Source organism: Dufourea novaeangliae, unplaced genomic scaffold (assembly GCF_001272555.1).
Source record: "Dufourea novaeangliae isolate 0120121106 unplaced genomic scaffold, ASM127255v1 scaffold533, whole genome shotgun sequence".
Classification (NCBI taxonomy): domain Eukaryota; kingdom Metazoa; phylum Arthropoda; class Insecta; order Hymenoptera; family Halictidae; genus Dufourea; species Dufourea novaeangliae.
The window spans coordinates 3600-19255 of NW_015374412.1; the positions used below are offsets into that span (position 1 = coordinate 3600).

Genomic DNA, 15656 nt, shown 5'->3' on the forward strand with positions numbered 1-15656 from the left:
AAAATTTATTTGTGAGTACTGCCGCTAGATGTCGTATTATCAAGCCGTCCCAAATATCGATTTTGTGTTTCCGCTGGCGTCCGGTTGTTTACATCCGCGCTTCGATCGATTCGGAGTTGGCCCCAAAGGAGTCTCCCCCCTTAACCACGCACCCAACGCCCCACCAAACACTTGGACACACACATTATGTGCTCTGAGGTCCGACGAAGAAGTTTTCTCCTATATTCAATGGTATAAAGGAAATTTTTCTACTATTTTTACCAAGGTACACGTAAAGGTTTTTATTCAACCAAAGGTTCGTTGTACCGTGAGACAAAAATGACACTGTTCAACAAATTTTAACTTTTTTTCGTTCTTGTAACCTCTAGTAGGCGTTTTTGATAGATCGCCATAAGCTAAATACGAATCTGCAAACCGTTTCTTTCCAGCACGTCCAGTTTAAAAAAAAAACAATTTTTTTTTAATTGCAAATTTTCAAATCTGAACTGGGGTTGTGCTTTTACAGTAACAGTTATTCAGTCTCGTTTGCCATAGAGATTTTAGATAGAGAGACAGAAAAGGGTGTACATTGTATGTAAGCTAAAAATATAAACAAATTGAACGTATCACTGATCCGGTGTCACATTGATTTACATTACAATAATAGCCAGTACTTCTGCAAAATATTTAGTTGACTCATTATGACATTTTCATAACCACAGACACATTTGCAATAGAAGAATGTATCTGTTACGAAGAACCAATCTTTTTGGATAACAGAACATTAGAATAGTAGAACATTCGAATACTAGAGTGTTCGGATAATAATTGTCTGGGTATGGGAGACGCTACTGTACTACAGTAGCAGTGAACGTTATCATACAAAGCCTACTTTAGTTTATTCCGACGACAGTTTGACAGCAGCTAACAATTAACCGTTTTATCGGACAGTAAAGATTCTGCTTCATACTGACCTTGAAGAACTGAAGTGCCTATCCGGGCATTTTCACTGATCCTAGCAACAGGCGTCATGGTTATGAATTCTGGTGGTTGATCTTCGACGTCCTGAATCTTAACGAGTATCGCAGTTGTTCCGGTATTTACCTGCAATAATTACGTAGAAATGTGGAGGCAGTAGAAAAGTATTTGCGAAGAATTTTAATCTGTAATTATATGCACCACATGGAAACTGTCTATGATGGAAGCAAAAATAAATAGTAATATTTGACGCGATGTTAATTTGTACTGAGAAGATTTATTGTTTTTCTAATACATATATTCCAAGGTTATTTTTTTTATCTTAGAAACATTTTGATATTTATGATAAAAGAAATTTCTGTGTTTGAAGGGGGCACTTTTCATAGATAATTGTACTTCTATGTCTTGTATATGTATAGTAGTGTGAATGTTCGAACTTGACTTCCTATAAGTAATGAATATCCTGATGTAGCAACTGCCTGAGGGTTTCAGAATGATTGAAACAAAATTTGAAAAAATTTGTTATCCCTTTCGTTCCCATTGTAAGCATATGGTGACGCATTTTAAATTACAAAACAGGATGTTAGTATCATGTACTTCTTCAAATCTGTGAGTATACAGAGAGATTCTAGTAACTCGGTCGGGCTAAAATTCTGTTTCAAGTGAAGTTACAAAAAAATTGGAGAGGAAAATTTTGCATTGTTTAGCAATCTTTATCATCCGACTGTATTATTTTCTTCACGTGCAAATTGCAATTTCCCTTTTTTTCCACAAATTGATTTCTCGTGACATTCTACGTATGAAAAGTATTGTATATTAATGTAAGGTCATTGAAAACATAGTACTTTAGTTTCATCATTACATTCTCAACATTTTTTTATACGTTCTTTTTTAGATTTTTCATGACATTGGTTACTTGTTTAGTATCCACATTTAAACAATTACTTTTAAATCTTTTTTTTAACCATTTATCGAAACAACGGACTGTGAATATACCTTATTACCGGAACACAAGGGCCATGTTAAACTGTGTATGTGTGTAAATACAGTGTTGGAGAATACGACAGTGGCGTGATGATCCAACGCTAACACAGTAATTGTGTAGAAAGTGAAATATGTCGTGAAGTATTGTTTTCAATGACCTTACTTCATACATTTTATACGCAGAGTGGAACGATGAATCAACTTATGTAAAAGAAATTACAGTGTTTCATTTAAAAAAAGGTACAATTGCAGTTTGCAAGTGCACCGATGCACTCAAGAAAGAAATAATACAGTGGGATGATAGAGATTATCCATCAACAAAATAAAGCACTACTGCTCTCAGTTTCTTTAATTTACTGGAATTCAAGTGGTTGGTATTCTTAGAAATACAATAAAAACTTATAATGCCCTAATTTCTGCGAAATATTTCACGAGGATTTACTTATCAAAGGTAAAAAAAATGGTCTTTATTGTGTACAATGTAAATTATTATACAGAACTGCGATAAAATTAGGAAAGTTGTCAAATGGTAACGAGTAAAAAATATCACTAAACGCTTTCACAATGTCAAAATCTTCTTGTGAATTATTTAAATTTCATTTAATATGGACAAACATACAATCAAATATTTCATTTATGATTGTTAAATCATTTGGGAATGAAAGGGTTAACTGAATTATAAGTTGCTCTTTCACAAAATATGTGAAATTCCCCATTAAAATTACTTAATGTGCATATAATTTCTCCCAGACTAAAATTATCACTTACAAACGAAAATGTTCATTCAATAATTCATTCAAACTTTCCAAAGTCCGAGAACTAACCTTTTCATTTATTGCTCGATCAATCGCCAAAATCCTCAGTTGGTACAAATATTTCTTCTCGTAATCCAAACGCCCGACAAGACGGATGACACCTTTCCCGTTAATAGTTGAAATGCTGAACACGTCATTATCACCGTCAAGTTCCTGCAGATAGTAAACCACCTGGCCATGTACCCCCAAATCTGTATCGGTGGCTTCGACAGTAGTTAAAATACCCGGTCCAGAATCTTCCCGTATTGTCAGAGACGTTGGATGCGGACGAAATATCGGTACGTTGTCATTAACATCTTCCACCAGCAATAGCAAACTTTGGGTGATGAAGTTGCCCTCTCCGAGCCTTCCGTCTGTCAGGGTCAAGACTACTGCATATTCATCCCTAGCCTGAAGAAGTAACAGAAACTTATTATATGTCTCTGGACATAATACAGTATTACCTCGAAAATTCAAAAGATTTCTGTACGGGCCGTCGAGAATTCGAGGCCTTTTCTAACCAAATAACGATATTTTTATCACGATTGACTCCAGTACTTATGGAACTATTACGAGATGAGGGTAGTAAACAGGGCACATATTAATGTAGTAAATATTAATTTACCGAGATTGTTAGGGGTAGACCTGTCAAATGATAGCTGAGATTTTAAGAAGATACATCATAACATATTCCTTGTAACCTGCTAATTCAATATAAAAATTGTATTATTTTTCATTAAATTGACACGAAACTTTCACCAACATATTGTTAATGTATTCTTAGTAAAAAAGAGACCAAATACAACGGTATTTCAAGAACTTTTAGCTTGCTCCTAATAATACCCACTTTACTCACGCAATAGTCATAAGATCCTTTGAATAACGTTACGTTTAGTCGCACTGTCGGTAGGAAAAACGCAATAAAATGAAAAATCGTTAGTTTCATTAAAAAATATTGAAGAATACAAAAATTGTTGTCTTGCATCATCCGTAAATATGGATGACACACGGATACATTTGTGTGCCATTTTCACGTTTCAGACTCTGAGTATCGACGTTCGATGAGCATATCGAGTGATTCCTAAAAATTCCGGATATTTTAGGTACTACTGAATAGTATTTTCTTGCCGCATTTCCATTTATCAATATATTTTCCTTTATTACTTTCTTACATTCAACATTCACACTTGCAAAGAAAAGTAATGGAACAAAATATAATATTTTTGATTAATGTCATGTTTCTTACGCAGATTTATACGTAATTAATATTTCTCAATGTCACAAATGTTGTATGCTCTAACAAAATAAGAAGTATACATATCTTGTATTTTATTTCAAACTTTACACATATAAAAATGCTAGAAAATGTATTACCCTTAAAGATAATACAAAAAATTGACACGCTCCAGTTAACTGTTTCATTTTTTAACGGTTATCGTCAAGTGTATACGTTAATTACAATACTTCGAAGTAAGAACGTAAAAATTAATTTTCTCCACCGTTAAGGTTTGATATAATTCTTCTACACGAGAAAGAACTTCTATTGATAATATAATATACATTTTACGATTTTAATAACACCTTTACGGGAGAGATAGGCATTATCTAGATAAAAAATTATTTAAATAACTGTTCGAATAAAAGATACTTTATCTGTATTCGTTATTCGAAGCTTGAATAAAAAAAGTATCTTTGTTCAACGAGCGTCGATTGAATAAATTTATTCGACGTGAATTATCCGACGAATAAAAGTTACTTTTTTTATTCGGGGCGTTTTATTGATAGCGCTGATGATATTTTTATCTTTTATTTGTTTCTTTTATCTGAAGGCTTTGAATAAATCTTCAAATAACTTTGGCCAGCCAGCCAGCTTCAAAAAACGCGTTGGCGAGCGTCGAGCGTCGAACGTCAAAGGCCAGCGAGCCACAGTCGGCATACAATCTAAACAGACGTAGATGAGATAAGGAAGTACGCACGAATGAAAATTTAATCTTTTATAGTTTTCAGTATACATTTATTAAAGGAATAAAACGTCCCGAATAAAAAAAGTATCTTTTATTTGTCGCATAATTCTCCTCGAATAAATTTATTCAATCGACGCTCGTCGAATAAAGATACTTATTTTATTCAAGCTTCGAATATCGAATAAAATCTTTTTATCTTTTATTCATTATTCAAAATTTTGCCCATCTCTGCTTTACGGTAACGTTATTCAATGACTAAAATGTCTAAAATATGAGATCGATAGCATCAAATGGCCAGTGAAAGTGGATTATATGCAAATGACATTGTTACTTAGAAAATAGCACAAAGATATTTACTTCGAGAAACGAGCTTATCTATCATTGTCGTCATGTACGGAGTACCAAACTATTAATTTGAGGAGATGCTGCATCCTTTAGCAGGAAATTAACTCGCACACTACAGTCACGCTGAAGGGAGATGATGCTGATGACAAAATAACGACTTCCCCGATTAGATTCATCGGAGATCACTATTTGTATTCTTCTCTTGCTCGACTGCTTGTCCGCGAGTTTCTCTTTAATATGTTCGATACTGTTGTAACCTTAATCGAACGTACACAATATACAGGGTGTTAATAAAAATGTAAGACACTTTCACAAGGTGTATTTTACATGCAAAATTAAAATAAAAATCAAGTATGACGAAATTGCGTTCAAGGCTTCGTTTCTCAGTTATTAATTGTTGAAAAAACGAGCAAAGTAGGCGTGAAATATATCTGACAAGGCAAGTTATTCTATTTGAGAGACACGCTCTTCAATTGTTTCACGCGTTGGTTTCATTCATTTGATTTTATTTCATTCATAAATTTAACTAGGTCATTGATCGATCCTATGTATCGGTTGGAAATCGACTATTGAAGTAGTATTTTGCCCGAATTTTCATCAATTAATAACTCAGAAACGAAGCTTCAAACGCAATTTCGTCATTCCTGATGTTCGTGTCAATTTGGCGTGTAGAATCCATCCTATGCAAATGTCCCACATTTTTATTAACACTGTGCATAAGGGTGTTCATCGCAACGTTTGAATTTTTTTGAAAAAAAGAAGCTTATGAACAAAGGTAGTCAGTAACCAATTTACAACAAATCGAAATCTTGAAAATCGTCAAAAAACTAGTTCTTCAATACAAAATCGAAGTCACCTTTACTATTTAAAGTGACATCATTTAATTTTTTTTATCCAGTATTATAGAAGGCATTAATACAAATTCTGCGATGCCATATAAAGTTATCTTCTTGTCAGTAATTTGCTTAGAAAATCATTCATACGCTTAATAAGATCCTTTATTAAAGTGTAAGTCAAAGGTGACCGTGCATATAGGTGGTATGCAATTTGAGCATTTATTAGGTGTTCGATAATAATATAATTACGCACCATTATGAATTTCTGACGAGTCTACTTACTGTTTACATTCAGTTACTAAGTATCACTGAATTACATCCATCTTCAATTCACGCGTTAATAAGAAATCGTATTACATTTAAGAATGATTTTTTAAGCAATTTATTTAAAAAAATTCAACTTTTTTGATATCGCTGAATTTGTGTAGATACCACCTACAACACTGAATAGAAAAAATTATATAAAATAAAAAGTTGTTTGACAATTTTTAATGTTACAATTTATTGTAGGCTGATTATGTACTGAAAAACGTTTGTTGATAATATTTTTTTGTTGGATTATCGGAAGTGTCTGAAAAATCGAGACAACCGGTAACATGAACACGCTGTACACGGTGCGTGAAAGGTATTCGAGAAATGAAGATCACTCGTGCGAGATGTAAAGAATCGTAGCAACGTAACAGCGACCGTACCAATTACTAGCATTTCTTCTGTCAGCTTCAAAGTAAGTAATAGTATTTTTAAGTAGGTAGTAGAAATTGTTTTTTGAAGCTAGTTTACGGTTTGGTGCAATGCATAAGAGTATCTAATACACTTCTGTGTGTAATGTTTATTTAGTTACAATTAGTTTTACCCACTTTCTGTCATAATTACTGAACTATAAATGTTTATGCAAATATGTACCATTACATATTAATATAAAACAACTGAAATTAACAAACATATAATATAAATTAAAAACATGATGAAAGCTTATGAAGATTCTTATTTGATCCTGTTTTACATAATATCTGCAGTCTGATAGTTCTTATTCTTATGTGAAAGTATAAGTTATTACTAGATAAATTGATAAATATTTGTTTTTTGTACTTTTAAACTACCCCAAGAGTTTCATTCTTTTGAAATGAATAATTGAAAGCTGCAGAAGCTGAAGCTGATAGAATGTACTTACGTGCTGAACATATTTGATTTGCTTTATTGGACTACTAAGAGTCTATAACTTATTAATACTGAAACTTGAGAGTGCTAATACTAATTGTACATAACTAAAATACACAGTTAATGCAAGCATTACATGGCATAAGAAAATTCTCATTAACATATTTGTTGAGACGAGCTTATGTTAAGGCCATCGTAATTTAATTTATGTTACGGTAAATTAAGAAATGTTATTTTGAGAGTCGGCTGGTGCCTTTTTCTTAAATTTATTGTTTAGGACTCAAATACGGCAGGAGACTTCCTGGGAAAGTTGACCTGACCGTACCGCTATCGATGGCACTTGACGTAGCGTAAACCTAGCCACGCATTGCGTAAGGCCCGGAGTTCGATATTTGGGAACAAGAGTCTTTTGTGTAGCCATCCTGGCGCTACCCTTGTTATTCCGCTGACTCCACGTTGTCTGACGCATCCCCTCTTTTGGGTTTGTAGGCGTTGCGTGGGCTAGGAAAGCGCCCTAGCATTTGCGTTGGTAGGGCCCAATGCCCCACTTTTTAGTTTTCATCGGGTGGAGTGAATTTTCCTGCGTCGTGAACGGGAGATTCACGTCAACCACCGGACGTATAATATCGATAAGATTCTCTCGAACAGTTTATAGTTAACACACTCACTTTATAATAAAGTTTATTAACCAGTTGCGCGGTGTGAATTCATTCTTCTTTCCTTTGGGCAATTTCATCTTACAATTGAAGTGCGAGTGAGATTTCGCTAAATATTGTCGAGAACACTCACCCACAATATTCACTATGAATAATTACAGAGTACTTAACATTAATTGATTTATGACGTATTACACATACATTTCTTTCAATGGTAATGTGTGTTTAATTCTGAAGACACTAGTGAATGTTATAATAACGAAATGCAAAGGATCTAAATATTGTGTATGTGTGTACTTGAAAATTATTGCAAGTGTAGGAATTTTAACATTTTCTAATACGGTCACTAATCACTATATTTTGCATCCCTTCAAATAATTTTTCTGTAATGAATTCAAATAATTTACATTCAGTTGAACATTTATTTCAGTACTCGACAAGCAACCAAATTTGCGCGATTGAACGTTTGAGGATAGAAGCAATGTATTTTAATGCCAGTGAAATGAGTAATAAACACAATTGGTCACCAGTCTGTCGATAACCACCGTATATCGGTGATTGTTCAGTGGCGCCATCGTCGCCCATTGAACGATTGGCGAAACAATCTCCCCCACTATAGCAACAACGTAGGGAAGCCGACTCTGCTCGACTGCGCGGAAACCGTCGCATAAGTCTGTCCTTTTTGCACTTGCAGTTGTACTCTTTTACGGTGCATCCTCGTCTTGACGATGTTTCAAGTGTCCCTGTTTTCGGTCGGCACGATGAAAATGGCTGTAAATGGGATACCACATGAACCGTATACCGAATTATTCATTGAGCAAATAAAAGTTCTCCACCGAATCGTCGTAATAAAATCTACTTCTACCGCGATGTTACAGTTCACGTTCTCCTCCAACAATCTGTCAACCAATTCTATAATTCAATCCATCTCCTGATTACTTACGAAATTATCGACAATTAATGATAACAATTAAAACATGATACTGTATAAAGAGTTCAGGGGGTACTGATGAATATACTAACCAGTTTAGGAAAAGAAATTAATTTTCGAAGTGCCATCTGAATATCAGTGTTCTGTGTGTTTTCCACAAGAAAAATGTAAAATTACTGCAGTTTATCTAATATAAGGTCTTTTTCAATGTTGTGTAACTTTTGTCATAAATGGTTTAATGTGACAGCTGCTTCTTGCGCGGATTTAACCACAATTCAATAATAAGTTAATTAATGTTTCGTTACCACATGTAATAAGTTGATGTTATATTCAACCACTAAATGTGAGTTGGGTGTTTGGGGTCATATGATCCCTCTCTAGTAGAATAAAATCATCTCAGGAGTCATTTTGCCCATATCATATATTATTGTTTCTTGTTTTACTTACAACCACAGTTGGGCAGAATTTTATTCGAATAATACACAGTGAAAAGCACAGTATCTAAGGGTGTCGTTCTGGGCTTTAAACAGTTAATGAGATTAAATAATTGTTCAACAAATGTCGATTCATTCATAAATAGGTATTATTTTATTATAAGAATTATTTCCACGTTTAAGCAATTAGATATGACGAAATACTTTTTTTATCTTTTATTCGTTATTTGAAACTTTTTATCTAGATAATGAGTTTGCCTATCTCTGGTTACAACAATGCCCTGTCAATATGAAAGAAAAACAACGCGTCAAAGCTGTTTTCATTTAAATAAAATGTAATAACTGTGAAAAATGTGATCCTCGGGGATCATTTTATATACATACATTACAAAATGATCCTTAAATATGCCTTCAAAGAAATGCGAATAAAAAATATAATTGATCACATAGCTAAACTTTATTAAACTAATGATAAGATAGATAAACTAACTTACAAAAACTACTTTACTTTTATTTAAATAATGAGCATTTGTATTTTTTATGTAAATTACGCCTTAAAGGGATCGTTTTAGACACCTTTCCCCTACCTTCTTCTCAGACAGTACATTCTGTCGGATTACAGTTGTTGATTCAGATTTTCAACAACAACTTTGAAAAATTTCATTTTTCAAAGACGTTACCGATCTCAGAGTGACTCCAACATTTATAGTACTCTAATGAAAATAAAAAAATTATCCTGTATAATATTTTAGCGACCTTTTTTTAGAGAATCTGATTTAAATGTTTAATCCTATAAAAGACAAGGCAATCTCTATTTTAAGAGAAGCAATTGCTAAGATTCACACTCTATTTGAACTACTTGAAGCAATTTCACCACATTGATGTCGAAGGCGGTCAATCGCAATCACTACGTCGGAACAGATCGTGCGTCGCAAGGATAGATTACCTCTCTGTCCAGTAATTTGTTCAGGTAAATATTGGCCTCATTCGGACTAAAATTCTCGACCCGAATCACGTCGCTGCCAGGTTGGTCTCTAACACCGAACGTCAGGCTGTCACCATCAGGATCGATGCCACGAAGCCTGTAAATTAAACTGCCTGCAACAGAAATCAGTTGGCACGAATGCTATCACGATGCGCCAACGAATAAACGGAGAAATTAATTTAAATGCACACAAATGCTGCTTACACCGTAGATATTGCGTATAAGTATGGGAGGACGCGTACGAAAATCTAAACTTGTGAACCTCATAAGTAGATTACCAATGTTTACATAGGTATAATATGTCGTAATATGGAAAATATATGCGAGGAATATGTAAGAAATATATTTATATATCTACAAAATAGTAATCATTTCATTGTTTTCTTTACTATAATTTAAATAACAAGATCATACTTATTTCTGGTAAATCATCGATTAAAGACAACATTGTACATTGGTAAATAAAGTTATCAATGAAAATTGTACATAAGATTTAGAGTACACGAACATTTTCCACAGTTAATATGGTATGATTTGAAGGAAGTGTACCTGTATGTGTTTGTCATATTAATAATATTGAAGAATCAAATTGTGGTATAATTATTATAATTAATGTGACACTCATTAATACTTATTAAAAAAGTGAAAAGTTTCATCGTAAATATTAATTATTTAGTACTTCTGTGTTGAACTTTATATACATAGATTTTCAATAGATTTTTAGAAATTTTGTTTTAAGGAGATAATCTCCAATATTTCAAAAATAAAAACAAAATCACTTTCCAAGATGGTCATAGTTCAATACCAAGATATTTACAACCGCAAGTCTGATTTTTCATTAATTAAAACTATTAATAATTCAAACGAGGATGTACTGTTATTGTAGCTTATCAGTAGTTTTCATTAGACGTTAAACAGCTCGTGACTAGTTAAAATTAATTCCAGGATGTAATTAAAAAAAATTCCTTGAATATATGTATGTAACGAAAACATTGTGCTTATCTTATTGTATTATATATACATGTACATTTCATACACTTTCTTTGAATAATTTGTTATGGAGTAAACACAATCCTTGGCTGATTCTAAATATACGATGTATTGATTCTTCAATTACGTTAAAATAATCTGAAAACAGCAAAGATATTGAAGAATATTAAGAAAGAAATTATTTAACTGTTCACGATGAACACAGCGAAGATATTGAAATCGCTACCATTCCTATGTATATCTTTGTGCAATAGTGAAATAACAGGAAACTTACTAATTGGTAGTCAAGACTAGTACAAATCAAATGCAACATTCATATACGTTCAAAGCCCAATGAATTACCATATTTCAAAATTTTATATTTCTAGTTTAAATTTATTGCCACATTGATCGACAAATAGTACAGAACCAATTTTTCAATCGTTCCACCGACAATACTTTGGAGGAATAATGCATAAAGACGTTAAGAAATGTGTTAAAATGAAATTAAAAACTCGTTGGAAGTTCAACATAATGCTCAGTCGAAATGCATGACTGTGAACCAGTGTGCATCGAGGCAGAATGAAATTTCCACATGTTCTTACCAACAGGTGTATCGGAACCTTCCTTCAATCTCAGAACAATTTCCGTCTGACCGTCGATGAGAAACCGCGGTGGATTGTTCCTGGCTGAACACCTTGCTACAAGGCAGATAAACACAAACGTAATCCATTCGTGCTTAAATCTTCGCCTCTTGTACGATCGTAATAGCCACGAAAACGTGGTTATCGGTTTCCTCAAGGTCATCTTGGTGGCAACCACCTTCCAATTGTCATGGTTATGTTCTCTTATCGAATTGATATCTGCTTGGTGAAAAATATACCTAACGTTTCGGCTTGAGTAGATGCGTTGCGTTGAATTCTGGAACAAACAAAAATTACATGCATGCATAATGTAATATAAAGTAGAGGGCATTATTTTCTCATAATAAAATCTCACTATAGGAAGGAACATTATCATGAAATATTTCATATCATTTAATTGATCACATAATTAGCATGTATAGTACAGTTACGATATAATAGGCCATCGATGAGGTATGCGATGTAGTGGTATGTTTTTAAGTTGCGACGTGTCGTACTGCTATTGACGTAACTTTGTAAATTGTTTTTTTAGTGCGTTATATGTTGTTTCTTATTGTTTATACGGCTACAGTTACATAGTCCTACTATACAAGGTAGAAGTAATACAATGAAGCGAATACAAATTACAAAATTCAAATTAGATTTGCCCATAGACCAATCATCCAATTCTAATACCTACATGAAATGTTTATATTAATTCCTCTTATAATAACTAATATGACATCAGAAGATGAAAAGTATGTGATCACATGCTGTGATAATTGTCCCAATAAACCTTATCTTTGTTCACCCTGTTTTAACACTAAAAATCGCTATACGTCTCTTTAATTAAATATTATTTAAACAAAAATATATGATTTGTTCGCGTAGCGTATATTTTATGTTAACTCTTATTCTTGCTAACAATTATTTCTGCATTCATATAAATATTATGCGACGTATCTTACTATGTACAGGGCGATTCACGCATATCTTTTCTATGGTTGAAGTTAAAAATAAATGTTAGGTGACAAGGATGAATGGTTCAAGGTGGACTACATATTCACGATCCTCTTTTTTTCGCAGATGTAATAATGCATGTGCATTTTGCAATTGCACTATTTTTTAAAATGCCAATCTTCCATTTCTTGTTTTCCCAACCTTACCATTCTATGTAAAAAAAGTGTAAGGTAACATGGCTGAAAAATGATTAGGTCGCGAGGTATTTTGCAAAAGTGTCTTTATTAAAGGTAATGCTCAAACGCATTTCCATTACATCCTAAATATTTCGTACAGCGTTTTTTAAATCGTTTTCATAACCGAATTAATTTGATCTTTGGTTATTGCTTTTCCAATTTAGGTTTATTTGTTCTTTTGCGTCTTCTACAGAATTTAAAGAACGTGAATTTATATTATTTTAACAAGTAGACCTATTTTTTAATTTTTCAAAATATCTCGCTATGTTATCCTAATACTTTGTTACATAGCGTGACAAAAAAGGATGGTTTCCATTTTAAAAAAGTAGTGTAACGGAAAAATGTACATGCATTATTGTACTTGTAAAGAAAGTACTTTTAACTGTAATATTTTTTTCTGACACCAATCAAAAAAGATACATGGTTTGTTACAGTTGCGTAAGTCACTCTCTATATTATTTTTTCGCGTGAAATTTCATTCCCTTTTCGTAGAAACCGCTGAATCAAATTGCAGATTGTAATCTCAAATTGCAATTAACCGCGACTTCCTCTGTACAAAAATAACAATCATTTAAACTACATACAATGAATAATTAATAAATAAGAATACATATGTAAATATGTACATAAATATAAATAAATTAGAGCGAGAATAAAATGTTTTAAATGAATTCTTTCAAGAATGAGCTAATGCGCAAAGAGAAGTTTTTTAAAACATTTCAATTATGAACAGCGGTATGTTCATAATTCAAAGAGATCCCAATGTATACTACAGTAAATAATCTATCACATATGTGAGTCACGAAGTTTTTATTTCATTCAAATGCGTAGGAAATATTAGATCTGTGCATCTAAAATTTCGCTTCTATTATCTATATATTTGTTCCTACTTTTATAAATTAATAATAGACAAAACTTATTGTTAAATTCAATTTTTTAGCAAAGAATTCATTGAGTGAAGCTTTTGAAGTGAATTAATTACTGAAACAATTCAAATTTGGATATGTGTTGTTTCATTCTGATAAAATTTACATATTTTACATTCCTGTACACACCTTACAAAATTCATATAATATTTTCATAAATCTTTATGGTATTGTAAATTAGATTATCCTACACATAATCCCACTAGCTTTCTGATTTCGAAAACATGGAAGCCGAATACGATCACAGAAAACAACAGCTACAATGTGAATGGTTAAGAGCAGTTTTAGGAATAATTTATGTTTCACAATAATGTTCATTTATACAAGGTTTATTCGGAAATCTCCCGGAATAATTCAATAAAAGCATACATTTTGGACATAAACAAATATTATTAACTTGGTTCTCTACATAAACGCCGCGCGCCGCCCGTTAGAATATACAGCTTAAAGCGTTCGAAAAGTTCTTCAAAAGCCCTGGGGAAATCATATTTTGGGATGGCTTTTGAACAATTTGTTACGGTTCTTTAACTTTCCAAAATGTCCCCAAATCGTATTCCCTTTGTCCAAAGTTTGACTTTCGGCAATAAATGGAAGTCTGTTGGAGTTAAATCCGGTGTGACCGAATTTGTTCCAAAACGGAGAATGGTTTCTTCTGCGCGAGAACGGACCAAAACACACCTCGACAATAGTAAGTTTTTTGGCTAAAAACTAGGTGATAACACTCTTGCATCACCCCATTCGCCGGGTTTAGTTCCAACGGACTTTTATTTATTCTCAAAAATCAAATTTTCCATGAAAGTAAAACGATATGAGTTCATTTTGGAAATTCAAAGAGCTCTTACACGCTATTCAAGAAGTTCCCTCCTAAGTTATAGTTTATGTAGTTTCTTTGTCGCAATGACAAATATTTACTGCAGTACATAATCAAGTGACTGACAGTTATTTGTACGATATATTTGTCCAAAATGGATGACTATTTTTTGGGAGTAAATTCCTGTACTGGTACATTTCAAATGGGTTATTTTAGTGTGTCCTATTTTATTTCAGGAAATCGTAATCTGTTTATTTCTTGTTAGGTTTGATGTTACATTCTCCTTACTGTTAGTTGTGAATCTACTGTTCATTATTTGGATAGTAGGTGGTACTGTACTTTCCCCATATTTGTAGTTTTTTTAAGGTGTATTCTTAAACAGCATTTTTACGCTTAAAATTAATTTGATAATTCATATTAACCCTTAATTGGTAAGGAAGGTTTTGGGAATTCCATAAATATTTTTAGAAGATTTTACTTTTGATCAACAGGGACTTCAAGAAATGCTTGTTTATTTCGATAATTTCTTACATGAGAATGCAGAAGAATTAGTTGTGTAATAAGCAATAACATTTGTGTATAGTAAGATCTTTGCATTAATTTATAGGCAATAAGATTTCCACCTTGCCAGTTAAGGGTTAATTATGAGGATGGCTTAGTATTTTCATATTTATTTCAATTGTAATTATACCGTCGTTCCAACGCAGTTGTATGCTTTTGCTCACGCTTGAAAAATATCAGCCTCGCACATGCGTCGCTTTCACGCGATATTAATTCGCCGACGTGTGAGTTTTCACGGTGAGGCCGACTTCGAGGAATCGTAACAAGACTCGGTCACGAGTCACAAAGGTAATTAGCTCAGCTATGCAAAATCACAGACGCGTTTTCTCAGAGTCAGCGTAATTGGTGACGACGAGAAAACGCGTGGGGAAGTTCGAGAATCCAACAAATATAGATTGCACCCCGTTGAAATGGTAACTCACGCAGAAGGAAAGTGCGAATAAACCGGTTACGAAAAGAAAATGATTACTGCTTTTCTCGTGACACGCGACCGGATTTCATCAGAGAACAGAGAAAATTCATGTAC

At 33.1% G+C, this 15656-nt stretch overlaps 1 protein-coding gene across 1 annotated transcript in view; it reads right to left on the reverse strand.

Moving 5' to 3' along the window:
- Nucleotides 1-915: 915 nt before the first annotated feature.
- LOC107193035 (cadherin-related family member 1-like) overlaps nt 916-15656 on the reverse strand; it is a gene marked incomplete at its 3' end in the record, with an annotated part of 43112 nt that continues 28371 nt past the window's right edge. Inside the window, exons 2-5 of the mRNA XM_015582410.1 lie at nt 11619-11934; nt 10006-10157; nt 2766-3146; nt 916-1083 (exon numbers count right to left, since the gene is read on the reverse strand). Of these exons, the coding sequence (XP_015437896.1) occupies nt 916-1083; nt 2766-3146; nt 10006-10157; nt 11619-11820 (903 nt within the window). The remainder of the gene's footprint in view (nt 1084-2765; nt 3147-10005; nt 10158-11618; nt 11935-15656) is intronic.